The 26,208-nt window shown below is 40.6% G+C and overlaps 3 protein-coding genes, 1 long non-coding RNA gene and 4 other non-coding genes across 10 annotated transcripts in view; 6 read left to right on the top strand and 2 right to left on the bottom strand.

Annotated features, from left to right (window-relative positions):
• Positions 1-12,928, bottom strand: part of LOC124184596 (D-beta-hydroxybutyrate dehydrogenase, mitochondrial) — a 28,922-nt gene extending 15,994 nt beyond the window's left edge. Inside the window, exon 1 of the mRNA XM_046574484.1 lies at positions 12,610-12,928. The gene's annotated coding sequence lies outside the window, so the exon portion shown is untranslated. The remainder of the gene's footprint in view (positions 1-12,609) is intronic.
• A 73-nt stretch (positions 12,929-13,001) lies between these two features.
• Positions 13,002-17,754, top strand: LOC124184597 (tRNA N(3)-methylcytidine methyltransferase METTL6). Of its 2 annotated transcripts, XM_046574485.1 has the most exons (9): positions 13,002-14,998; positions 15,253-15,398; positions 15,596-15,739; positions 15,959-16,216; positions 16,412-16,526; positions 16,738-16,877; positions 17,092-17,144; positions 17,361-17,426; positions 17,616-17,754. In XM_046574485.1, the coding sequence occupies exons 1-4, from the start codon at positions 14,618-14,620 to the stop codon at positions 16,113-16,115; spliced, it is 828 nt and encodes a 275-aa protein (XP_046430441.1). In that variant the 5' UTR covers positions 13,002-14,617; the 3' UTR covers positions 16,116-16,216; positions 16,412-16,526; positions 16,738-16,877; positions 17,092-17,144; positions 17,361-17,426; positions 17,616-17,754. The 2 variants fall into 2 exon arrangements, with proteins under 2 accessions (XP_046430441.1, XP_046430442.1); XM_046574486.1 differs by lacking the exon at positions 16,412-16,526.
• On the top strand, positions 15,448-15,534 carry LOC124185901. Its single transcript, XR_006871502.1, has one exon. It is a non-coding gene; the product is annotated as a small nucleolar RNA snR60/Z15/Z230/Z193/J17 (small nucleolar RNA).
• Positions 15,799-15,891, top strand: LOC124185900. The gene has a single exon (XR_006871501.1). It is a non-coding gene; the product is annotated as a small nucleolar RNA snR60/Z15/Z230/Z193/J17 (small nucleolar RNA).
• On the top strand, positions 16,939-17,027 carry LOC124185896. Its single transcript, XR_006871497.1, has one exon. It is a non-coding gene; the product is annotated as a small nucleolar RNA snR60/Z15/Z230/Z193/J17 (small nucleolar RNA).
• On the top strand, positions 17,192-17,281 carry LOC124185897. The gene has a single exon (XR_006871498.1). It is a non-coding gene; the product is annotated as a small nucleolar RNA SNORD70 (small nucleolar RNA).
• Positions 17,755-18,476: 722 nt separating the features above from the next.
• On the top strand, positions 18,477-20,839 carry LOC124184882 (zinc carboxypeptidase-like). Of its 2 annotated transcripts, XM_046575059.1 has the most exons (9): positions 18,477-18,571; positions 18,688-18,841; positions 18,975-19,205; positions 19,289-19,433; positions 19,549-19,709; positions 19,794-19,881; positions 20,005-20,210; positions 20,293-20,377; positions 20,477-20,839. In XM_046575059.1, the coding sequence occupies exons 3-9, from the start codon at positions 19,023-19,025 to the stop codon at positions 20,686-20,688; spliced, it is 1,080 nt and encodes a 359-aa protein (XP_046431015.1). In that variant the 5' UTR covers positions 18,477-18,571; positions 18,688-18,841; positions 18,975-19,022; the 3' UTR covers positions 20,689-20,839. The 2 variants fall into 2 exon arrangements, with proteins under 2 accessions (XP_046431015.1, XP_046431013.1); XM_046575057.1 differs by lacking the exon at positions 18,477-18,571 and having other exon boundaries at positions 18,637-18,841.
• Positions 20,840-22,734: 1,895 nt separating this feature from the next.
• LOC124184701 lies at positions 22,735-23,620 on the bottom strand. The gene is made up of 2 exons (XR_006871245.1): positions 23,457-23,620; positions 22,735-23,215 (listed from the first exon to the last, which is right to left on the bottom strand). It is a non-coding gene; the product is annotated as an uncharacterized LOC124184701 (long non-coding RNA).
• Between the last annotated feature and the right edge of the window lie 2,588 nt (positions 23,621-26,208).

Here is a 26,208-nt window from a genome sequence, read left to right as displayed (position 1 = left end):
TTCGTATGACTCTTTCCCGACCAATTGGACCCCAAGGAACTCAGAAAACGCAGCGAAAGGAGCGTGGGATCAACGGGAGAGAAGATGCGAGGAAAAAAGCACCTGCTGAAAAATGTCGAAAATTCAGGTTTTCGTTTTTTGGCTGTAACTTTCGATGCGTTGATCGCAGCGTATTGGAACTGCGCCCAATCGATTTCTCTCGCAAAATTACGTCGGATTAGTGCCACAATTAATTTATTCCAGCACTTTTGAAAATCGCGAAAATTTTCGCCAAAAATACAAAGGGGTTAACCTTCCTTTTTTTTTGACCAAAAAATTTTTCGTCTCAGAATTGATTCGTATGACTCTTTCCCGACCAATTGGACCCCAAGGAACTCAGAAAACGCAGCGAAAGGAGCGTGGGATCAACGGGAGAGAAGATGCGAGGAAAAAAGCACCTGCTGAAAAATGTCGAAAATTCAGGTTTTCGTTTTTTGGCTGTAACTTTCGATGCGTTGATCGCAGCGTATTGGAACTGCGCCCAATCGATTTCTCTCGCAAAATTACGTCGGATTAGCGCCACAATTGATTTATTCCAGCACTTTTGAAAATCGCGAAAATTTTCGCCAAAAATACAAAGGGGTTAACCTTCCTTTTTTTTTGACCAAAAAATTTTTCGTCTCAGAATTGATTCGTATGACTCTTTCCCGACCAATTGGACCCCAAGGAACTCAGAAAACGCAGCGAAAGGAGCGTGGGATCAACGGGAGAGAAGATGCGAGGAAAAAAGCACCTGCTGAAAAATGTCGAAAATTCAGGTTTTCGTTTTTTGGCTGTAACTTTCGATGCGTTGATCGCAGCGTATTGGAACTGCGCCCAATCGATTTCTCTCGCAAAATTACGTCGGATTAGCGCCACAATTGATTTATTCCAGCACTTTTGAAAATCGCGAAAATTTTCGCCAAAAATACAAAGGGGTTAACCTTCCTTTTTTTTTGACCAAAAAATTTTTCGTCTCAGAATTGATTCGTTTGACTCGTTCCCGACCAATTGGACCCCAAGGAACTCAGAAAACGCAGCGAAAGGAGCGTGGGATCAACGGGAGAGAAGATGCGAGGAAAAAAGCACCTGCTGAAAAATGTCGAAAATTCAGGTTTTCGTTTTTTGGCTGTAACTTTCGATGCGTTGATCGCAGCGTATTGGAACTGCGCCCAATCGGTTTCTCTCGCAAAATTACGTCGGATTAGTGCCACAATTAATTTATTCCAGCACTTTTGAAAATCGCGAAAATTTTCGCCAAAAATACAAAGGGGTTAACCTTCCTTTTTTTCTTGGCCAAAAAATTTTTCGTCTCAGAATTGATTCGTATGACTCTTTCCCGACCAATTGGACCCCAAGGAACTCAGAAAACGCAGCGAAAGGAGCGCGGGATCAACGGGAGAGAAGATGCGAGGAAAAAAGCACCTGCTGAAAAATGTCGAAAATTCAGGTTTTCGTTTTTTGGCTGTAACTTTCGATGCGTTGATCGCAGCGTATTGGAACTGCGCCCAATCGATTTCTCTCGCAAAATTACGTCGGATTAGCGCCACAATTGATTTATTCCAGCACTTTTGAAAATCGCGAAAATTTTCGCCAAAAATACAAAGGGGTCAACCTTCCTTTTTTTTTGACCAAAAAATTTTTCGTCTCAGAATTGATTCGTTTGACTCGTTCCCGACCAATTGGACCCCAAGGAACTCAGAAAACGCAGCGAAAGGAGCGTGGGATCAACGGGAGAGAAGATGCGAGGAAAAAAGCACCTGCTGAAAAATGTCGAAAATTCAGGTTTTCGTTTTTTGGCTGTAACTTTCGATGCGTTGATCGCAGCGTATTGGAACTGCGCCCAATCGATTTCTCTCGCAAAATTACGTCGGATTAGTGCCACAATTAATTTATTCCAGCACTTTTGAAAATCGCCAAAATTTTCGCCAAAAATACAAAGGGGTTAACCTTCCTTTTTTTTTGACCAAAAAATTTTTCGTCTCAGAATCGATTCGTATGACTCTTTCCCGACCAATTGGACCCCAAGGAACTCAGAAAACGCAGCAAAAGGAGCGTGGGATCAACGGGAGAGAAGATGCGAGGAAAAAAGCACCTGCTGAAAAATGTCGAAAATTCAGGTTTTCGTTTTTTGGCTGTAACTTTCGATGCGTTGATCGCAGCGTATTGGAACTGCGCCCAATCGATTTCTCTCGCAAAATTACGTCGGATTAGTGCCACAATTGATTTATTCCAGCACTTTTGAAAATCGCGAAAATTTTCGCCAAAAATACAAAGGGGTTAACCTTCCTTTTTTTTTGACCAAAAAATTTTTCGTCGCAGAATTGATTCGTATGACTCTTTCCCGACCAATTGGACCCCAAGGAACTCAGAAAACGCAGCGAAAGGAGCGTGGGATCAACGGGAGAGAAGATGCGAGGAAAAAAGCACCTGCTGAAAAATGTCGAAAATTCAGGTTTTCGTTTTTTGGCTGTAACTTTCGATGCGTTGATCGCAGCGTATTGGAACTGCGCCCAATCGATTTCTCTCGCAAAATTACGTCGGATTAGCGCCACAATTGATTTATTCCAGCACTTTTGAAAATCGCGAAAATTTTCGCCAAAAATACAAAGGGGTTAACCTTCCTTTTTTTTTGACCAAAAAATTTTTCGTCTCAGAATTGATTCGTTTGACTCGTTCCCGACCAATTGGACCCCAAGGAACTCAGAAAACGCAGCGAAAGGAGCGTGGGATCAACGGGAGAGAAGATGCGAGGAAAAAAGCACCTGCTGAAAAATGTCGAAAATTCAGGTTTTCGTTTTTTGGCTGTAACTTTCGATGCGTTGATCGCAGCGTATTGGAACTGCGCCCAATCGATTTCTCTCGCAAAATTACGTCGGATTAGTGCCACAATTAATTTATTCCAGCACTTTTGAAAATCGCGAAAATTTTCGCCAAAAATACAAAGGGGTTAACCTTCCTTTTTTTTTGACCAAAAAATTTTTCGTCTCAGAATCGATTCGTATGACTCTTTCCCGACCAATTGGACCCCAAGGAACTCAGAAAACGCAGCGAAAGGAGCGTGGGATCAACGGGAGAGAAGATGCGAGGAAAAAAGCACCTGCTGAAAAATGTCGAAAATTCAGGTTTTCGTTTTTTGGCTGTAACTTTCGATGCGTTGATCGCAGCGTATTGGAACTGCGCCCAATCGATTTCTCTCGCAAAATTACGTCGGATTAGTGCCACAATTAATTTATTCCAGCACTTTTGAAAATCGCGAAAATTTTCGCCAAAAATACAAAGGGGTTAACCTTCCTTTTTTTTTGACCAAAAAATTTTTCGTCTCAGAATTGATTCGTATGACTCTTTCCCGACCAATTGGACCCCAAGGAACTCAGAAAACGCAGCGAAAGGAGCGTGGGATCAACGGGAGAGAAGATGCGAGGAAAAAAGCACCTGCTGAAAAATGTCGAAAATTCAGGTTTTCGTTTTTTGGCTGTAACTTTCGATGCGTTGATCGCAGCGTATTGGAACTGCGCCCAATCGATTTCTCTCGCAAAATTACGTCGGATTAGTGCCACAATTAATTTATTCCAGCACTTTTGAAAATCGCGAAAATTTTCGCCAAAAATACAAAGGGGTTAACCTTCCTTTTTTTTTGACCAAAAAATTTTTCGTCTCAGAATCGATTCGTATGACTCTTTCCCGACCAATTGGACCCCAAGGAACTCAGAAAACGCAGCGAAAGGAGCGTGGGATCAACGGGAGAGAAGATGCGAGGAAAAAAGCACCTGCTGAAAAATGTCGAAAATTCAGGTTTTCGTTTTTTGGCTGTAACTTTCGATGCGTTGATCGCAGCGTATTGGAACTGCGCTCAATCGATTTCTCTCGCAAAATTACGTCGGATTAGCGCCACAATTGATTTATTCCAGCACTTTTGAAAATCGCGAAAATTTTCGCCAAAAATACAAAGGGGTTAACCTTCCTTTTTTTTTGACCAAAAAATTTTTCGTCTCAGAATCGATTCGTATGACTCTTTCCCGACCAATTGGACCCCAAGGAACTCAGAAAACGCAGCGAAAGGAGCGTGGGATCAACGGGAGAGAAGATGCGAGGAAAAAAGCACCTGCTGAAAAATGTCGAAAATTCAGGTTTTCGTTTTTTGGCTGTAACTTTCGATGCGTTGATCGCAGCGTATTGGAACTGCGCCCAATCGATTTCTCTCGCAAAATTACGTCGGATTAGCGCCACAATTGATTTATTCCAGCACTTTTGAAAATCGCGAAAATTTTCGCCAAAAATACAAAGGGGTCAACCTTCCTTTTTTTTTGACCAAAAAATTTTTCGTCTCAGAATTGATTCGTTTGACTCGTTCCCGACCAATTGGACCCCAAGGAACTCAGAAAACGCAGCGAAAGGAGCGTGGGATCAACGGGAGAGAAGATGCGAGGAAAAAAGCACCTGCTGAAAAATGTCGAAAATTCAGGTTTTCGTTTTTTGGCTGTAACTTTCGATGCGTTGATCGCAGCGTATTGGAACTGCGCCCAATCGATTTCTCTCGCAAAATTACGTCGGATTAGTGCCACAATTAATTTATTCCAGCACTTTTGAAAATCGCCAAAATTTTCGCCAAAAATACAAAGGGGTTAACCTTCCTTTTTTTTTGACCAAAAAATTTTTCGTCTCAGAATCGATTCGTATGACTCTTTCCCGACCAATTGGACCCCAAGGAACTCAGAAAACGCAGCGAAAGGAGCGTGGGATCAACGGGAGAGAAGATGCGAGGAAAAAAGCACCTGCTGAAAAATGTCGAAAATTCAGGTTTTCGTTTTTTGGCTGTAACTTTCGATGCGTTGATCGCAGCGTATTGGAACTGCGCCCAATCGATTTCTCTCGCAAAATTACGTCGGATTAGTGCCACAATTGATTTATTCCAGCACTTTTGAAAATCGCGAAAATTTTCGCCAAAAATACAAAGGGGTTAACCTTCCTTTTTTTTTGACCAAAAAATTTTTCGTCGCAGAATTGATTCGTATGACTCTTTCCCGACCAATTGGACCCCAAGGAACTCAGAAAACGCAGCGAAAGGAGCGTGGGATCAACGGGAGAGAAGATGCGAGGAAAAAAGCACCTGCTGAAAAATGTCGAAAATTCAGGTTTTCGTTTTTTGGCTGTAACTTTCGATGCGTTGATCGCAGCGTATTGGAACTGCGCCCAATCGATTTCTCTCGCAAAATTACGTCGGATTAGCGCCACAATTGATTTATTCCAGCACTTTTGAAAATCGCGAAAATTTTCGCCAAAAATACAAAGGGGTTAACCTTCCTTTTTTTTTGACCAAAAAATTTTTCGTCTCAGAATTGATTCGTTTGACTCGTTCCCGACCAATTGGACCCCAAGGAACTCAGAAAACGCAGCGAAAGGAGCGTGGGATCAACGGGAGAGAAGATGCGAGGAAAAAAGCACCTGCTGAAAAATGTCGAAAATTCAGGTTTTCGTTTTTTGGCTGTAACTTTCGATGCGTTGATCGCAGCGTATTGGAACTGCGCCCAATCGATTTCTCTCGCAAAATTACGTCGGATTAGTGCCACAATTAATTTATTCCAGCACTTTTGAAAATCGCGAAAATTTTCGCCAAAAATACAAAGGGGTTAACCTTCCTTTTTTTTTGACCAAAAAATTTTTCGTCTCAGAATCGATTCGTATGACTCTTTCCCGACCAATTGGACCCCAAGGAACTCAGAAAACGCAGCGAAAGGAGCGTGGGATCAACGGGAGAGAAGATGCGAGGAAAAAAGCACCTGCTGAAAAATGTCGAAAATTCAGGTTTTCGTTTTTTGGCTGTAACTTTCGATGCGTTGATCGCAGCGTATTGGAACTGCGCCCAATCGATTTCTCTCGCAAAATTACGTCGGATTAGTGCCACAATTAATTTATTCCAGCACTTTTGAAAATCGCGAAAATTTTCGCCAAAAATACAAAGGGGTTAACCTTCCTTTTTTTTTGACCAAAAAATTTTTCGTCTCAGAATTGATTCGTATGACTCTTTCCCGACCAATTGGACCCCAAGGAACTCAGAAAACGCAGCGAAAGGAGCGTGGGATCAACGGGAGAGAAGATGCGAGGAAAAAAGCACCTGCTGAAAAATGTCGAAAATTCAGGTTTTCGTTTTTTGGCTGTAACTTTCGATGCGTTGATCGCAGCGTATTGGAACTGCGCCCAATCGATTTCTCTCGCAAAATTACGTCGGATTAGTGCCACAATTAATTTATTCCAGCACTTTTGAAAATCGCGAAAATTTTCGCCAAAAATACAAAGGGGTTAACCTTCCTTTTTTTTTGACCAAAAAATTTTTCGTCTCAGAATCGATTCGTATGACTCTTTCCCGACCAATTGGACCCCAAGGAACTCAGAAAACGCAGCGAAAGGAGCGTGGGATCAACGGGAGAGAAGATGCGAGGAAAAAAGCACCTGCTGAAAAATGTCGAAAATTCAGGTTTTCGTTTTTTGGCTGTAACTTTCGATGCGTTGATCGCAGCGTATTGGAACTGCGCTCAATCGATTTCTCTCGCAAAATTACGTCGGATTAGCGCCACAATTGATTTATTCCAGCACTTTTGAAAATCGCGAAAATTTTCGCCAAAAATACAAAGGGGTTAACCTTCCTTTTTTTTTGACCAAAAAATTTTTCGTCTCAGAATTGATTCGTTTGACTCGTTCCCGACCAATTGGACCCCAAGGAACTCAGAAAACGCAGCGAAAGGAGCGTGGGATCAACGGGAGAGAAGATGCGAGGAAAAAAGCACCTGCTGAAAAATGTCGAAAATTCAGGTTTTCGTTTTTTGGCTGTAACTTTCGATGCGTTGATCGCAGCGTATTGGAACTGCGCCCAATCGATTTCTCTCGCAAAATTACGTCGGATTAGTGCCACAATTAATTTATTCCAGCACTTTTGAAAATCGCGAAAATTTTTGCCAAAAATACAAAGGGGTTAACCTTCCTTTTTTTTTGACCAAAAAATTTTTCGTCTCAGAATTGATTCGTTTGACTCGTTCCCGACCAATTGGACCCCAAGGAACTCAGAAAACGCAGCGAAAGGAGCGTGGGATCAACGGGAGAGAAGATGCGAGGAAAAAAGCACCTGCTGAAAAATGTCGAAAATTCAGGTTTTCGTTTTTTGGCTGTAACTTTCGATGCGTTGATCGCAGCGTATTGGAACTGCGCTCAATCGATTTCTCTCGCAAAATTACGTCGGATTAGCGCCACAATTGATTTATTCCAGCACTTTTGAAAATCGCGAAAATTTTCGCCAAAAATACAAAGGGGTTAACCTTCCTTTTTTTTTGACCAAAAAATTTTTCGTCTCAGAATTGATTCGTTTGACTCGTTCCCGACCAATTGGACCCCAAGGAACTCAGAAAACGCAGCGAAAGGAGCGTGGGATCAACGGGAGAGAAGATGCGAGGAAAAAAGCACCTGCTGAAAAATGTCGAAAATTCAGGTTTTCGTTTTTTGGCTGTAACTTTCGATGCGTTGATCGCAGCGTATTGGAACTGCGCCCAATCGATTTCTCTCGCAAAATTACATCGGATTAGTGCCACAATTAATTTATTCCAGCACTTTTGAAAATCACGAAAATTTTCGCTAAAAATACAAAGGGGTTAACCTTCCTTTTTTTTTGACCAAAAAATTATTCTTCTCAGAAATGATTCGTATGACTCTTTTCCGACCAATTGGACCCGAAGGAACTCAGAAAACGCAGCGAAAAGAGCGTGGGATCAACAGGAGAGAAGTCACGAAGGAAAAAGCACCTGCTGAAAAATGTCGAAAACACAGGTTCTCGTTTTCTGGCCGTAACTTTTGATGCTTCGATCGCAGCGTATTCCCATTGTGCGAAATCAGTCACTTCCGCAAAATGACGTCTATACAGCGTCGTAGTACATCAATTTCACAAATTTTCAAAATTTCTTAGAAATCGCCTGAAAAATTCAAAGGCGTTAACTTTACTGTTTTCGCGTCTGAAGAACTTCTCCTTACACAACGTGTAGAACTCTTTTCAACTGATTTGAACGGACGGATTGGATGTATGGCATCGTTGTAGTAGGGGCAGCTTATAAAAAATAAGATCATTCAGAGATACAGATATTTATTCGTTTATTTGAATAAGGTTACACAAAATATTAACAATGCAATAATACACAAAAATATGTCCTGCATGGACGCAATGCTTTCGTTCGCAGGCTGGAACTCAAGCTTCGTATACAAAACACAAATGTAACTATCTTATGTACAATATTACATAAAATGTTTATATTTAGCCCTAGATTGCATATATCGATCTTGTTTCTTAGATAATAGTTAGTTTCTTTATTATCAGTAGGATCATTCATTCTCATCCGTTCCTGTTTTTTAGTTCCATACCATATTACAAGTATTTAAAGTATTTTACACTGACACCTGAAAACTTGTACTATAATTAAGGTATATTGAATAAACTGCAACTCAAACTTTGCAACTATGAAATTTTTTTTTCATCTACCCACATTTTCGAAAACCATCTATAAATTTGATATCTACATTTCTTCAACTTTTGATTCGCTGCTCGCAGCGTATTTGGACAAAGCGCGATCGCTTCCTCTTGCAAAATCACGTCGTCGTAGTGTATCAAATAATTAATAGTAGCATTATCTAAAATTTGCGAAAATATATTCGGAAAATCTAAAGGGTTCATTTTTCCGTTTGCCACGTAATGTTTGAAACCAAAAATTCTCCCTCTGAAAGTCGATCACAAATTTCTCTCCCACACCAACTGTTCACTTAGAAAGTTTTTTTTTTGGCTGCAACGTTAGCGTTTTTGTTTTATTCCTACTTGTGAGGTGGGCAAGAATTCGATATGTTTCCATTGATCTGATAAGTTGACCGCGTGCTCGCGGCAGTATGACGAGATTATCATCACATGGTGTTTTCAGCAAGTTCATAAAAAACGATTGAATCGTCTTCGCTGCGAACTAGGGAGCTCTGAATATCACGCGCGTAAGCGCTCATAGCACCGTATTCGGTCAAACCATATCTATGTTCACGTACGTCTGGGCAAGCACATTGTCCAAGTGTACCAAGGACTGCCCGTCTCAGTCCGTTATTAGGGCTGTCGCTCCGAGGGGTCGCAACATCCCGATACACAAATCATACGACAATAGGGAGCAGCCAGCACCCTTGTCACAGCCATTCCCTCGCCCCGGTCTCGGCCTCATTGCCCTCCCAGACTCCCTTTGACTGGCGAGATAACCTCTCTCGGGTATTAATGCGTTTGTACAGCTCGAGGAGTTGCGTACCTGCTCCAGACGCTACTAGAGGATTCTGTAGTAGCCAAACCCTCAGGTTACAGAGGTAGCCTTACGCCCCCAATGGCAGACCTTCATTACTTTTCCAACGAAACGATCGTAACCCCAAGTTTGAGGGGCAATCCCCAACAGACTTAGATATCGATGCGCCTTCCACCCGATTTTATTTTTGGAACCGCAGGGCCGAGAATTTCCGAATATCTGTCTTTTCCTTACGCAGTTTTACACTCATATTTGTGTCGTTACAGCCGGGTTCGAGGTGAGCCTGACAATCGGAAAATGAACGCAGTACGCGCAATATCTATGCTACTTCGGCGACTATCCACGTGTCATCAACCACGTTTAATTCAACGACATGTTCTGTCGAAAACTGATGTCAAAGGTCAGAAAACGGTGCAGTAAAATGCTCAAGGGTGAAATCCCTGAGCTTGTTTAGCTCATCCCGATGAGTCACTGATCGAGTCCGACGGTTTTAGGGAATGTTTTGATACTACCTAGATATAAAAACCGGTTAAACTACGAAAGGCCAAAAAGATTGGAGTCGTCAAGGGTACCGTGTGAATGTTAACATTTAATTCCTTTCACATTATTTGGATAAAAACAAAACAGATGACAAGCCTGGCTGACCACACTGGGTATGATATAAATTCCAAGCATCGTGAAAGTTGAGTAATTCAACGCCGATAACTGCTGGTCTATGCAAATTGCAATCCGGATTCCGATACTTGAAGTTCGCATGTAACACTCGACTGCAGGCCTTTATTTTTAGCCTCACATACGTACAGGATTATCTCCACACACCGTATAACCCAGAGTTCAAGTGCATTCAAGTGGGTAGGTACACACTTCACCCCGTACTTCATAGGCTTAAAAATCGGTATGCGGAGGTATAATAGTACTCCTCGCAGCGTGTAAGTCTCCCTGAGAAAAGTAGGGGAAGCCATGAGCCTGAGGCAACTTTCTCTGGAATGCAGTCACTCTGCAGCGGTTGCTGACCACCAACAGGTGGAGAAACAGTAAAGGCTTTCTTCCGTGATTCTGCACCGCGGCGGAGGCGAGGACGAACGATGAACACTTTGCAGAGAGCGTTTCCTTTTTTTGCACTTGGCATAAAGACCATTACTTTTTTCTGCACGCGACGTATACTAACAAAAAACGAAATAAATAAAAAATTATAATAATGACAATAATAATAAAGAGACAGTGCAGAAGAATATCCCTCGTGTACGGCACCGTTAGATCAGTTGAAACACAGATTTTACTACTCAATGCTAATGACTCGATGTCATCTTTATTTATTCTCAAGCCAAGCCTTCGAAACTCGTCTCGCGATTAAGCCTCATTCACACATGTTGGGATTCGACGCTTCCGCTGTGCAACCGATGAAGCGGAACGCGTTCGCAATCTGCACAGCTATGTCTACACGCTATCTAATCTCGAACAGAGTCAAATGATACGTTTCAGTGGCCACGCGCATGCCGATATCCAATGTCTGCCATTGTCTTGACGCGCCATAACACACGAACTTCCGGTGTGGCAAACTGTCTTCGCAAATCACTCGCGTTCCACGGCATTTGAATTGTGGATAGTTGAATTTTCACTCACGCGGGTGTTTATCGATCAAGCCAGCGGGGTATCTTATTGCCAAATAATTTATAATAAGAGAAAGAATATTTCGTCGTGACCCAGTTTCCAACCTCGAGTTTAAAACTCGACGCCTTTTTATTATTACTTATATTAATTACCGCCCTAGGCGTATGTGCCAGCCGTTACGTAATGCCCGATTGTGCTGATATGTGTGTTTATGTACACGTATGTACGTAACCGTGGTACATAATTACTATACAAGACGTCGGTATGATGCAGCCACACAAGAATTACGTGCGTGAATCTCGTTCTGCGTTCACGATGAATGGTGTCTCATGGAATCCTTGAAAAGTCGCGGTTGTAGTTTTCTTTTATATACAATATACATTAACGCACACTGAAACACCTCGCATATGCATAAGTATACACACCGTTGGCTCAACGCGTGCATTCCTGCAAGCAGTATTTTTTACTCCTTCGTTTGTGTAACCGCGTTTTTTGCCACCGCGGATTATATACGCGTTTCATTACGATCGATCAATCTCTTTTACGCTGTGATCCAACATTTGGGTGCGGTGAACAACGTGATGGCAAAATTAAGAGAGTCCGATCAATCGGTCATTTTCTGCACAAGCTTAACTTTCTACATGCATCGGATTTCACTGAAAAATTCATGCAAGTCATCAGACTATTGTTTTCCCGCGTTGAAGCTATGACAAGTGCGAAGCACGACGAAAACCGAATTTCAAAATTGAATACGGCTCTCTTCGAGTGGCGTATTCTCCGCCAACAGCTTGCGGCTTCCGATAGATCGAATGTTCTTCGACGGCAGGTATAGATAACGGCGCGCGAAAGCAACGCCATGGGCGCTGGCTTGCCTGGTCCCATAAGCCAGGCCCCGTTCACCTAGGCCAGCGCTATGGTCATTTACGATCCCAGGTATGTCCCAGGAACGGAGCAACGGGCAACGGTACACCTACTTTGAAGTGACCGCGAGTGACCGACGACGACGACGGCGACGACGACGACCACGCAGCAAGACCGGTGTAACAATAACATCAAACCCGTTACACCTGGAGTAATAACACCTACGAAATAACCTAGATCGCAAGAGAGTGTGCGGTACATTCGAAAAAGAAATAATAACGATAGCAGAATTTGACCGTGGAAAAAAAAACAGAGAGACAAATTTGTAACGCTTAACGGTTATTCCAACTATTTTCAGTTTTATTTTAGTTGTAATTTTACAGGTTCACACAGATTGTATGAGATTCGTAGATTAGAACACTCAAATTCAATGAAATACGTTGCTGTGCAGGTAATTTATGATTCAGGTATGTCAACTTCCTTCTGCAGGACATCAGCGCGTGCTTTGGAATAAAAATAAGCTCGGCATGTTGTCACGCAAATGTTTTAAGAATTTAGTTCAGCTCGTTTAATTAAGGACCGTGCTTGTGTATGACTGCATGAAAATTAAGCGCATTCTTTCGTGCACAGGTATTTTTATACTAGGACATTTATAAGTTCGGCTACGTAAGTCGTTATGGCTCCGGATGTAAGATTTAACGAACATATATCTTGCACGGCGATTGGCTGAATCGGAATGTTGGATATTTTCAAAAACGGTCGTAAAAAATGTCATGACACGAAAGAAATGTTAGCAGGTAACATAAGTGATACTCACATAAAATAAAAATTCCTTGTAAAGATCACGGTTTGTACCACAGTGTCACAGCATCGTTAGAAGGATCGAGGTAAAACGATCGTCCTTCAATTAAACTGGTCTCGTGTATCGTTTAGTTGTATATATTTATATACCTTGGAGTTTTTAAACTACGCGAAATGCTAATTAACTCGTCGGAGATGTATCGATGACTTAGTTTTATTTTTCCAAACTCGGATTCGTCCCGCACGATGTTTAATCGACGCGAGGCGGTACGATGAGAAAAAATCGAGCGGACTGAGAGAACTCGAAAGTGCGCGCATCGGTTCGCGGCTTACAACTGCGGTGACCAGAAATCCAGTCGGAATGCTCAAGAGGGAAGGAACGAACGGCGTGTGTTCTTAGCATACTTCGATATACACGCTCGGCCGTAGGTACACTCCTGTACCTTTCGTTGTATGTATGCATCTGTATTCGACTACGACGTCCGGATAATAAATATCTACACAAACAGAATACAGCGACACAACTGTAGGCTGACAACTATTTTAGGTGAAACATTCGAAGTATTTTGACGCCTGGAAATTCGTTATCGTTCTTATCTTGTACACCGTACAGAAAATTCACACCCCAACGAAATATGTATATGTATACTGCCTTTGAAATCTTGCATGTAACAGTTTTAAGATTCTGTATCTGTGCTAATGTCTTCCGTTTATTGAGCTCTCCATCCGCACACAGGTATAATGAAAGTTTTACTCCTCGCTTGGAGTTCGGTATATAGAAACTGATAGAAATTCGAAAGGAGAGTTTGTATTTTTAGAAACAGCCTCGAATATAATCGTCGTGCAGCTTATCGTGAAATTTCAGGTTGAAAACATTCAGTACCGTAGACTGTGTGTTCTGTAGAATTAGAAAAAATGTGATTGTAAAAATGAATGAATAAATATAATGCTTCTACAGTGACGCGGGAAGTCAGGAATTTAACGACGGTTTTTTTAATGCGTCGATTCAATCAGTCTGAGCTGTATTGTGTGGTACGAATTATTTTTCAAATCTCAGCAGTCGTATCACGTATAATGGCAGTCGTCTCGCGATCAATATTCAGGATGCACATTCGAGAAATAATATTTTCTATCCATATATATATATATTATATACATGTCCGTACATACGATATAGCGATATTGTGTTTACCGAGTTGCAGTGACAGTGTTGAAATGGGTTAAGCGTGACCGAAATCCAGCCGATGCGCGATGGTGTCACAAATTCGCGAATGGCATTGTATGCACTTACTTCTTGCGTGCCAATAATTATAATTATACGGTGTCTCTCAATTATTTCGTTCCAATCTCTGGAATAATTGTCTAATTAGTAACGCCTCTACGATATTCTCAATGTAGCTCGTTTAGTTTCACGTTCTCAGCAAAACGTGTTCAAATCGCATAATTCATAAATTATATTAGACCATCTGACGTTCCACTGAGAAAGAAATCTACGGTCGTAAAATATCGTGAGATTGACCTGATTTTGAAGTGCAGTTGTTTAAAGTTCGGTAGTAACGAGTAATGTATTTACACATTCTGTTTAGAGAACAATTTATGCCGATTGGTTCAGTGTCATTACACGGGAGCGTTTCATCGCTCAAAATATCACCGTCGTTGGAAATATTCATCGACGATATGGACAGAGATGATTAGAATTCAAGCGAAGAACCTTCGAATATTGCGCGCAGGATGTCATAGGCGGGAAGACACGGCGCAGCGGCGGAAGTTCCCCACTTTTTAAACGCCAGCCAATCATCGTGAGTTATTTCCACCTCCCAGGAAGATCCCCGAGTCGGTCATTTCCTCGTGTCTCGTTCACTCATTCACGGGATCGTGTCGAGATAGCTGTTTCGGAATCCGCCGCAATCCGCGTTCTGGGTCGGATATTACGGTAAAATATGCGTGCGAATAACGAGGTTATACTTAAACTTTGAGTAAATTTCGAGTCGTTTCGAAACGCGGAGATTCGTTCGCGCGTTTCGATGAGCCAAAGTTTTGCCATGGAAAAAAGCGACGCTGGGCAAATCAGTCACGTGGCAAAGCGTTTAACAGCCGACGAGGCGAGCCGAATACTCGAGCAGAATTCGCGTTTGGTACCGGAACGCAAGGCTGCGCAATTCGAAAAGGACGCTAAGAAGCACTGGGATTTATTCTACAAGCGAAACGAGACCCGGTTTTTCAAGGACCGGCACTGGACCACGAGAGAGTTCGAGGAACTTCTCGGCCTCGGCGTTGACGACGGCGTTTTGCTCGAAGTCGGCTGCGGCGTCGGGAATTTATTCTACCCGCTGCTCGAGGATGGACTTAAAATAAGGAAAATATACGCCTGTGATCTCTCTCCCAGAGCCGTTGACTTCGTCAAGGTATAATTTGAAGCCGGAAAGTCTTGGCTCAAATCTTAAGACGACTCTACGCGCCTTTTTTACCTACTGAAATTATCGTCAATACAGTTTTTCGAATTTAAAACTGGATGCAAACTTCAATCACTCTTATATTCATTTTATAATATTTTATTCCTGTCCGAATGTTGAATTATCTTGATACATAAGCACATGATATGTTGATAATGATCTGAAAAATCCTAATTTAATACAAACTACTGCATTAATTATTCCAGAGCCACAAATTGTTCGATCCAGAGAAAATAGTTGCCTTCGAAGCTGATGTTACCGAAGTTGACTGCTTTTCTGCAATTGATCTTCCGGTGAATGTGGCCACTCTGATTTTCGTCTTATCTGCAATACATCCAGAAAAATTTAAAATGTAAGTTAATCACTTTTACTCACAAGAATATCTTTTTATAAAACAGTTTATTACTTTTATGATGAGACCATAGTTCAACTGATGGTTATTGATGTTATTACTAGGCAACGTCTTTCGCCCCTATCTGATAATTTTTTAAAGCGAAATATTTTTCAGTGTTGTAATATGTCAAGTTAATTTCACATAGGTTCTTTCAGGGTTTCTAAACATTTATATGCCGTTATGAACACTGGTGGGACTGTTTTATTTCGAGATTACGGACTCTACGATATGGCACAGCTGAGGTTCAAACCGGGACACAAAATATCTGAGAATTTCTATGTTCGACAAGATGGAACTAGGTAAGATTTCTACACAGTTGTAAATAAAGAAAATTATATGTATTTGAAAATGTCGCTATCATTTTAATCTGATGATCCCATAGTTCAACTGAAAATAGCTATTGTTGATGTCTACATTAAGCAATGTCTTTCGCTCCTATCTGATTCAATCTCAATAAATACTGCATGTTTCATAATTAGTGAATAACATGGCTAACCTCAGTTTATATTGTACTCTAGGAGCTACTATTTTTCCATCGAAGAAGTAAGAGACATCTTCGTTTCTGCTGGTTTTCAAGAGCTCAGCTGCTACTACGTACAGAGACGGACGATAAATGTCAAGGAAAATGTCAATGTACCGAGAATATTTGTTCAAGCTAAATTCAAGAGGCCATGAAGGGTGAACAAACTGATACAGTGCGATAGTGCCATGAAAGTTTCAAACTGACGGAGTTAAACTCATCCTCAATGATAAGCATTGACAATAAGATTGATTAGGTAAGAAAATATTAAGTTTCTGACTGTTAATAATTTAGTGCTGATGAAATTGAAGTGATAATTGCATAGTTCAACCTACATACACTTTGCTGTCCATATGACGATAATCTAGTTCTTCTGTCCGATTCATATTGCATAAGAATTTTAAGAAATGCAATGTGTAGATCAGCTTATTTATTTCATCATTCATTTCAGGAGCAATTTCTTTGATGGTGAAATATAGAACAACTTCGTGAAAAATGAGGGATTAAATTCCTTTCAAATTTGATTCCAACAACGTCTGTAAGAACTTGTCAATAAAATTATTTAGGTGAGATATGATAAAAATTTAAGTTTTAAAAATGTTGATAAACTAAAAGGTGTAACCAAATAACGTGATGATTCCATAGTTCAACTGATACAAATTTTGTTATCAATGTGACGAAAACTTTAGCTACTAGTTCTGATTTATATTTAATAAGAATTTCAATTAATGCAATTAGTGCAGCAGTTTATTAATTATATCACGTTATTCGTTTCAGGAGCTACTCGTTTGTGGTTCGATACAAAACACTTGTTTCCGGCGACCGGAAGTACACAGGGAATCAATCAAGAGATCAATTTGTTATATATTTTCTTCAAGCATCACTTGAAAGACCATAACATCGATGAGATTGTTTAGGTAAGATAATATAAAAAATTAATTGTAACAATATTGACAAGTTGATACATGTGAGTCAATAAAAATTAATGTGATGATTTCATAGTTCAACTGAAGCGTTTTGATGTACATATGAGTAAATGTCTTTCGCTCCTATCTGATCTTGTTTAAAATTACTGAGTAATGAAATCCTAATTGATAATTGAATAATTTTGGTTCAACTTTTGTTTTCCAGTGCTTCCCTTTACGTTACAACAGCGAAGAAACTTATTCGTATCCAGAGATATGGTAAGTTCGTAACATTATTTGAATCTATAATTTTAAAATTCAAATAGTTTCTTATTATCGATGATGCATACTATTGTAAATTGAAATACTTTTATGATGAATAAACATTTCGTCACTACCACTGAGATATTGGATAACTAAAAAAGTGATTTGATTTACGTTATCTAGTGTATATGTGCATACATCACATCTAATTGTTTGATCGTTTTATTGTAGATTGCGGCTAAACATTTTCATCTCCAACATTACAAGATGACGATTTTTCGTAACTAAACTGCAAAGGTACCGTTACGATTTTACTATTTTTTGAAGATGTGTTATAAATATTACAATGATGAATAAATTTGCTGAATCTTACGTGAATGACTTTACCAAATATTAGCTCTATCTGATACTTATAAAATGGGTAAATTACATTGTCGAAACTCACCTTCAACTCCAACTAAATATCCAGGACATCTCGTGTTATAGGATGTGCAGTCGTCTGACATTACCAGTCCGTGGATCCAGCCAAGTCTGATATGGATGGTTGAACCTGAGCTAAAGAATCGTAAATGTTTTTACTTTACAACTGTTGTACGTCGATAATAAATACATACAAATATGACTATATCGTACTCTTTAATTGTAGATTGTTAGTTTACATGTATCCTGTGAAATAATTCCGTCTTGATAATGTTCATCAACATCGAGCAGTAGGATAATTAGCTAGGCGGATTCTGTTTTAATTTAATCCAAGGTTTTAAGCCCGTTAGGTAACTTGATTTGAGAAAGATAAATTGAAAAAAAACGAGCGAACAAGAATCAGGTTATTCATCGATTCCTTTTCTTTTTTAATTTTCACAAAAAATTACTAATTTCTGCCTTCTCACCTGTTGACAATTGTAAATCCATATTATCATCTACAATGCGCATATACTACTGTAAAGTTTGACATGAAAGCTGTTGTGTTACGAGAATGACAAATAAGATTATTGAAATCAGTAAAGCTGGAACCAAATATGTGGACAAGTGCATAGATGGAAAACTACAAATCAACTTACTCTTACTAGATCTGATTACTTTCATCAGAATAAAATTTAGCTATCCGTTATTAGTCGGAATCATAATTTGTGTAACTAACTACGATGTATGACAGCATTTTCTGATTCTTTGTTTGACTTCTCAGAAAGTAATCTAAACATTGCCGACAGTTTTTCATCGTATTTTACTAGTCTCGAAAGTCTATACCCCCACATACTAAAAAGAGGATACACCAGCCGCGGTGTGTGTTTGCAAATAAATCAACATACACAACATTCATAAATCAAGAGATACTGACGATAACATAAGTTTATCTGAACAATGTCTCCGATGATTATTGACTTTAGCTTGGCTTAAAATGGTAGCAGCGGATAGGATTAATGACCAGCGATTTGTGTCAAGTGGTGAGTGAATTTTACGATACCATAATTACGTCGTATGTATAAAAGAAGCATCTGCTGGTCCTAAATGGCCAGTTCCAGCTTTCAAGCTCAACGATGAAAGCCATCGCTCTTTTCAGCGTCTCTTGCGCGGTTCTAATTGTTGGAGATGCTTTGCCCACTCCCGAGGAAGGCTACAAACGTTACGATGGACACAAAGTCTACAGAGTTACCGCATCGACCAGAGAGCATCTGAATCTTCTAAAATTCATCGAGGACCAGGCCAAAGAAGGTGTAAGTGACCTGAAAGAAGCACACTGCTTATGATAGCGATAATTGCTTGCTCATCCTGCGCTAGAACGCGCTTCTGGATACGAAGTATATGAATGAGGGTAAAGATAATAATGACTGCGCACGATTACCGTAGATTTTGTTCTGGACGTCGGCAGGCGCGCTTAATTCCGACGTGGACGTGATGGTATCTCCCGAACGAGAGGATGAAATACTCTCGACTTTCGAAAGCGTGGGCATATCCTACAAAACTTTGATCGAGGACGTGCAGACTTTGGTCGAAAATGAAAACCCTGAAATTGGACGGTCACTGCGGGCCGACGAGGCAACTTCGTTAAACTGGACCGCGTATCACCGTCTCGACGTCGTACGTATGCCAAAATCAAATATTCGCGACAAGTGTTCACTGTATATTACCGCAATACATCTTTGGTGCCTCTGATATTGTAGATATACAATTGGCTCGACGAATTAGCGGAGACTTATCCAGACCTCGTGGAGGTGATCGTTATTGGAAATTCGTACGAGGGTCGATTAATAAAGGGGATCAAGATCACGTTCGATGAAGATAATCCTGGAATTTTCATCGAAGGAGGTACGTACGAACGATTATAATCCGTAGCGATCCTCGCTTCGTGATTTACAAGCAGCTGACTCAAATTCGCCCAACTAATTTACAACCTGTTAACGTTCCGCCAAAAAATCTCTAGGCATCCATGCTCGCGAGTGGATAACTCCAGCCACCGTCACCTATCTGACGAACGAAATCCTGACGTCTACAAACGACGCGTTCAACCTGATCGCCAGGGCTCATAACTGGTTTATATTTCCAAGTACAAATCCCGACGGTTATGAATACACTCATACAACGGTTGGTCACCTCAATGCTTATTAGTGGTGGATACCTTCTCCAGTTTGGTACTGATACAAATTTTGTCAAATATATTTATTACAGAACAGGATGTGGCGGAAAACGAGACAACCGTACGACAATGACTGTTGGGGTGCCGACCCGAACAGAAACTGGGACTATTACTGGCTAGGTAATCATCAGAACTTGTCTTACGTTCTATTCCAACACTCGATTCTTCTCCGAACATGATAAGTGTGACGGCGCAGGTAATTTAGGTTTTTGAATAAGCGGACGAGATATTTTTTCTTCCTAGCCAACGGCGGAGCTAGCAACAATTCCTGCAGCGAGACTTACGCTGGTTCCGAACCATTTTCCGAGGTTGAGGTCAAGGCGTTGGCCGACTACATCGCCACGGTCAGCGATAAATTTTACATTTATTTGAGTATACACAGTTACAGCCAGCTGATTTTACTGCCGTACGGATACACCTACGATCATTTGGACAACTATGAGGAAGCTGTAAGTATTATATAATACTCGCGATGACTTTTACCAGCGCGATTTTTTAAGTGCAAGAGCCATGATAATGACATTCTTGCAGATGCATGTCGGAGAAATTGCGGCCGCGGCTTTGGCCAGAAGATATGGTACCGAGTACATCGTGGGATCGACTGCCGAAGCAATTTGTAAGCGCGACGTGATCGCGTACCTTAATTCATAGATTGATTGAAGGGAAGAAACCATTCGTCGTGAATTTTGAACTATCGATTGCGGTTTTTTTTCAGATGTTGCCAGTGGTAGCAGTACCGACTACGTGAAAGCAATCCACAAAACTCCGATTGTCTATTGCTACGAATTCAGGGACACTGGGACCTACGGATTCCTGCTTCCTGCGGAACAGATTATCCCCAATTCTCTTGAATTTATTGATTCGCTCATTGCGGTAATTGGCGAAACCAGAAATCTCGGGTACCCGGAAATTCATACTATCGGTTAACTCGAACATCGTGGAATCCATTCGGATCGCAACGACCATGATTATCCTACCGATCTGTTGTTACATTAGACATTTAAAAATAAATTGTTTTAAATGGCATGAAGATGTATACAGTTACGTATCTTATTATAACATTGATATTTGAAGAAAACCTATGACAACATAAGTTATTCACACTTGAGTTCCTTCTTTTTTCCCACCTTTGAACCAAAATGGCAACTGGAGTTTTAGTGATACGGCTTTCCAGAAAACGAAATTGATAGCTATGTACATCCAGTTATCAACACGTAACGCTGACATGATGCAAATATTAATTAGGATAATGGTATCTCTTGCTACATTCCAAGATAATACCCAAAATATAATTGACATTTGATTTTACCTGATTAGTATCACACCTGGCGTGTAACTCGCCAAAATAACCATATTATCGACTCAGACAGTCTTGGCTAGCGCCTGTCACGTCGCGAAGCCCCAATTCGTGACAATGATGATTCATCTATAAACAAACATTCCTCACATTGATCTATGATATCTGTCCCACGTATTGTACAAATAAACAAACGTTATACTCGTCGTAAAATACACAAAAGAGCCTATCTGTGGTAAAACTTCAAAACCATCAAAGTTTCTTAAGTCATCAAAGGACGTTGGCTTAGCGCTGTCGTAATCTGGACACATGAGATACGGGATTCGTGATTTTTAACGATCGCTGGTTAATGTCTATGACACCTAACTCTGAGTACGTCAAACCTACATCCAGCGATTGTTAATCACCAGAACTTTTACGTTCTGCTCTATAAAATGGGCACTGTATGATTTCGTGCGGTCATTTATCACATTCGCAAGAGTCACTCCAGTTTTTCCAAAGACCGAGAGTTATTTCTAAGTTGAGTCTAAATTTAAGTTATCTTCAAACTTGAGCCATCTGTTTCGTGGGAATACGGTTACGGGCGTGCACGATCCTTGATTAATAATGAAATTCCTGAAATTGGAATGGACGGTCATTGCGCCTCGATGAGCTGACCACTTCCTTCGAATTGGATCCTACACATAAAATAGTTCCATAAATAAGCGGACTCATTTTTTCTCAATGAATAGAACCTGCAGTTCTGGTGGACGTCTGATTGGCTCGACGAATAACGACCGACGCATCCAAGATTGGATTGCCAAGTCGTTTTCCCAGCGACGAGTATTCGCACGCGTCAAGATTATCTTGCGACGAAAGTTATCCTGTGAAATAATCGAAACTGAGACCAATCCCAGGAGTTCGCGTAGTCCTTTGATGATGACCGCATTTCTATTCTTTGGCCGACTGCACAGAATTGTTCATCATCTTTTTCTTGCGGTGTACTGTGATTGATATGATAAATATTCACACGTGAAATCACCTCTTGAAAATAGTGAAACAAGCAAGAAAAAAGAAAGAAAAACAATTCGTCAACAGAATAGAAATTCAAAGCGAGATTTCTTGCGTAACTCTCTGCGTTGGGTGGAGTCGGCATTTGAATTCTAATCCAAAAGTAGAATGCGTTCATATACGGACCACCGCTGAATTTACGAATACATTTTCTGTCGTCTAAATATTTTGGTCGTGTCATGTATTCTCGACGTATGTTACACCTACAATATTAACGTCCGTTCGTCTTCCGTGTGCATACGAAATCGTACATCACGCGATTCGCGATAATAAGTTTGGCAAAAATAATCGGTTAACAAACAACAAACAAGAAACGCGTGGATGTTTCACGACTTGTATACGTTATTTGAACGATACAAAAAAGCCAGAGCGATATACCGAAAAATTGCAAAATCGTTGGCGGTAAAATGCCGTCGCTGATGCGAGTGAATCTCAAGAATTGACAAACCGTTTATTAGTATTCCAGAGCTGCACTCGCGTCAGCTGCGCAATAAACTGACCGGCGAAAACAATTACATTCATTTCAACCAAAGCGACACAATTTCAAGGTAACTCACAAGGTATTTTACGTAATCGGTTTCAAATATTTGCATGCAGATTGGTTGAAAAATCAATGGATAAGAACGTTACGTGATTGCTCGCATTATTATCAACTTATAGAAGGTATTACAGTTTTATACAACTCGAATACTGTACACATGTAGGGTAAATCATTAGTTTCACCCTTTTCTTATATACCTATATTAAATAAAACATTTCCTGACATACTTTAGAATAACTGTATGTACATACATAAATGCAGTATAGTATTGTATCTACCTAAGTCTACCTAAGTGGATCAAGAAAAATATAACGTGTATGGCAATGACAATTGCTGCTGGCATCTGCAATATCCTGGATATACAAACAGTACTGTATCAGCACATAAGTACCCCGTATTTACAAATGATGAGTAGTTTGAACAGCAAAGATGAAAAACTTGTACTTGTGGGCGCTCAGGATTGTTGCGCATGATCTCTTATTGCCTGCTCTCCGAGAGCTCGACTTTCTTTGTCTTCTGCGAACAAAATCTCACGTTTCGGTTCCAAATCTCCCATTAAAGTGTGCCTGAAACCATAAATAATGAGATGAAACATGACGGATGGAACATCGAAGTGCGGAATAACAATTTGAAAACGTCTCGTCAATCGTTCGAGTCGCATCTGCAGTGAATTTCTTTATCTTGAAAATGGAAACGGTTTTGTGTACAAAACTTATAGGTATGTTAAATGGCGTAAAGTTAGGTTAGGTAACAAATCCTGTTTAAAATCCGGCAGTTTTAATTATCGAGCTTAAGAAGACAGCCTACCGAAACGTAAAAGCCGTGTAGGCTCCAACGAGGAAACTGCACATCATAGTTGGGTATCGCAATTTGTAAAACAATTTCGGCGTGCTAGCAGACATTTTACAATATTTTTCAGAGCCTAATATAATTATTCAACTTTGTCACTGGAGCCCGGTGGGTCTCCAAATGCTTACTGCGCATCTGCTCCATCCATAATCGTGGCTGTGTCGAGTATCGACTAACTTTCGACTTCGAGAAACTGTTGGTTATATGGTATATGTGTTGAACGACGGTCAATAACTGTCGCAAAGCGCATGCGCCAACGCTCAACCATTAACAGTTCACAAATTCAAATTTACCGCCATTTCAGCAGCAAAAGTCAGACTGATTACGAATCTTAATTTCATTTTTTAAAGGATTCGGAAAGGCAATGGAGTATTAATAAATTTTCAAGAAATCTATTCATAATTGAACAAAAATTTGTTACCTGTGGTTGGAGCTCAAAATCGAGTTATACTTAACAGTAAAACAATCCGATCGGTTGCATCTAAGACAATAGACTGATCAGTTCGGTTGCGACTTGTAGAAGATAATGCAATCATTCCTTGGAGTGCTTTGTGATTACCAAAGTATTATAAAAGACTTTCGATCGTATTTGGAGGATAGCCAAGGCTCTCCGCTTGCTCAACTTTATACGAGAAGGAGGTAATACATGCGCCCAAGTGCTGGGGCACGTGCAGCCTTCCACAAACGCAAATTGTTCACCTACACACAAACAGAACCGCGAAGACTCCACCTCGCAACATGCGTGGCATGAGGTAAACCCGAAGACAATACTCACGCGCACGCAATACCGTTCTGCAACCTCGGAAAGTGTTTAGGAATCAATGCACGGATCGCCAAAGATGATCGAATCGGTATATAAAGACCGCACCGCGGATTCAGAAGCATCAAACAGTCTTCAGACCTCCTCATCGACTCATCAGTCAATAAACCAAAACCAACCACCAACATGAAATTCTTCGTTGTAAGTATTCAACATTGCTGAATTTCAATCAACATTGTAGAATTTCAAGTCTCCGATTACCACATACCCAAAAATTAGTGTATAATACATTTGCAATACATATATCTTGAATACTAACCAGTAAAAGCAATTAAATTTCATCCCCAGTCATCAAGGCAGTCTAGATAATCGTTTCCGTTCCTGTAATCATTCACATAAAAATTCATTATTTCGGTTCCAATATAAACTCTCTGCGATACAAACTGCAGTTCTTTATTTCCACTTACATCAGTGATTCAGTAATTAAAATCATTTCTGTTCCTAATCCGAAACAGCGTCCAAAAGCTCACTATAAATTTATTTAGCTAAATCGGAACTGAAGTTTGCTACAGTCGTGCAAAAAATTGCAGTTCGCTGCTCGTTCGAACGAACTTTCAACGAATTTACTCACACTCGTTCAATTTCAGGCTGTCATGCTCCTGGCCCTCGCCGCCGTCGCTCTGGCCGACACGAAGCCCCAGGAAGTTGAATCCGTGGAGCCATCCAACACCCAAGCGAGGGACAAGCGAGGCGCTTTGGTGGGTGTTGCTGCCTACACGGCGCCTGTTGCCTACAGCGCCTACACCGCGCCTGTAGCACCGGTTGCCGCCTACTCGGCGTACAGCGCGTACCCGTACGCTTACTCCGCTTACCCTTACTACTCGGGTGCCTACGCAAGCGCTCCCTACATCATCGGTTAGAAATCCTTCTGCCGATCTTCGCCCGCTCGAAGACTGACAACGACCCGCGTGAACAATGATATGAATTTCAATTAATCGTTGACAGTTTCGTAATTTCGAAGAAAACCAGGACGCGAACATTTTACAATCGCGACGTGTTCAACCTACTGCAGCTATGATATCTTATTCTTTTCTCCCCCTTTTCTTCCTACGATCGAAGTGCCGAATGATTTTTATAATAAGCCTTAAGATACATCGGAAGGCGGGCTGATACAGGAAATATGAAAACCATGTTACATCTTGATCAGATTGAACCGCAAGGACCATTCTACCTGTGTAAACGAAATTGTATTTCAGAAATTGTTAACGATTATTTTACTATGTATTATATTGTAAAATATAAATAAAACAAATATGCATTCCAAAATCTTGAGACTAATTATGTTTATGCTCGTGTATGTTCCTAGCGACCACATCCTAATAATCCACTTTCGATGTCGACGATTTGATTACATTCTTCGACTACAAACTCTACTGCACCGCATGCACCTGCTCATTGTCAGTTCTTAAACTGCTTCGCTCGAATGATTTTCAATTACAGAACGTGCACCGCTTATACCTATTACCTCCCGAGATTGAAAGCCAGGATGATTGCTATACATAATGTAAACTAGACAATAAAACTATCGCCCTTGTTCTACAAGACCGAATGGTCTCATCAAACTCTCTGTGAAACGAAACGATTGATGTTAGAATAAATTATCGCATATTAGTCCTTCCCTTTCTCTAACTGGATACTACGATCGTTTCTCTCGTCTCGGATCAGGTTTACGCTCGTCACTATTCAACTTTGCAAGTGGTACTCGTAGTAATCTATACAAGTCTGTTCCAAGTCTGATACGGTGTTACAGGAATTCACTAGATACACGGGAATTTTTGCGACATCCGAAAATCTAATAGCCTGCCCAATTTTTCCAGTTTCTACTGCTTCTTTTTTTTCAATTACTTCATTTTTTCTACACCCAACTTATATAATCAAGTATCAAATTTT

This window comes from Neodiprion fabricii, chromosome 6 (genome assembly GCF_021155785.1).
Source record: "Neodiprion fabricii isolate iyNeoFabr1 chromosome 6, iyNeoFabr1.1, whole genome shotgun sequence".
NCBI lineage: Eukaryota > Metazoa > Arthropoda > Insecta > Hymenoptera > Diprionidae > Neodiprion > Neodiprion fabricii.
This window is presented reverse-complemented; position numbering and strand designations above follow the sequence as displayed.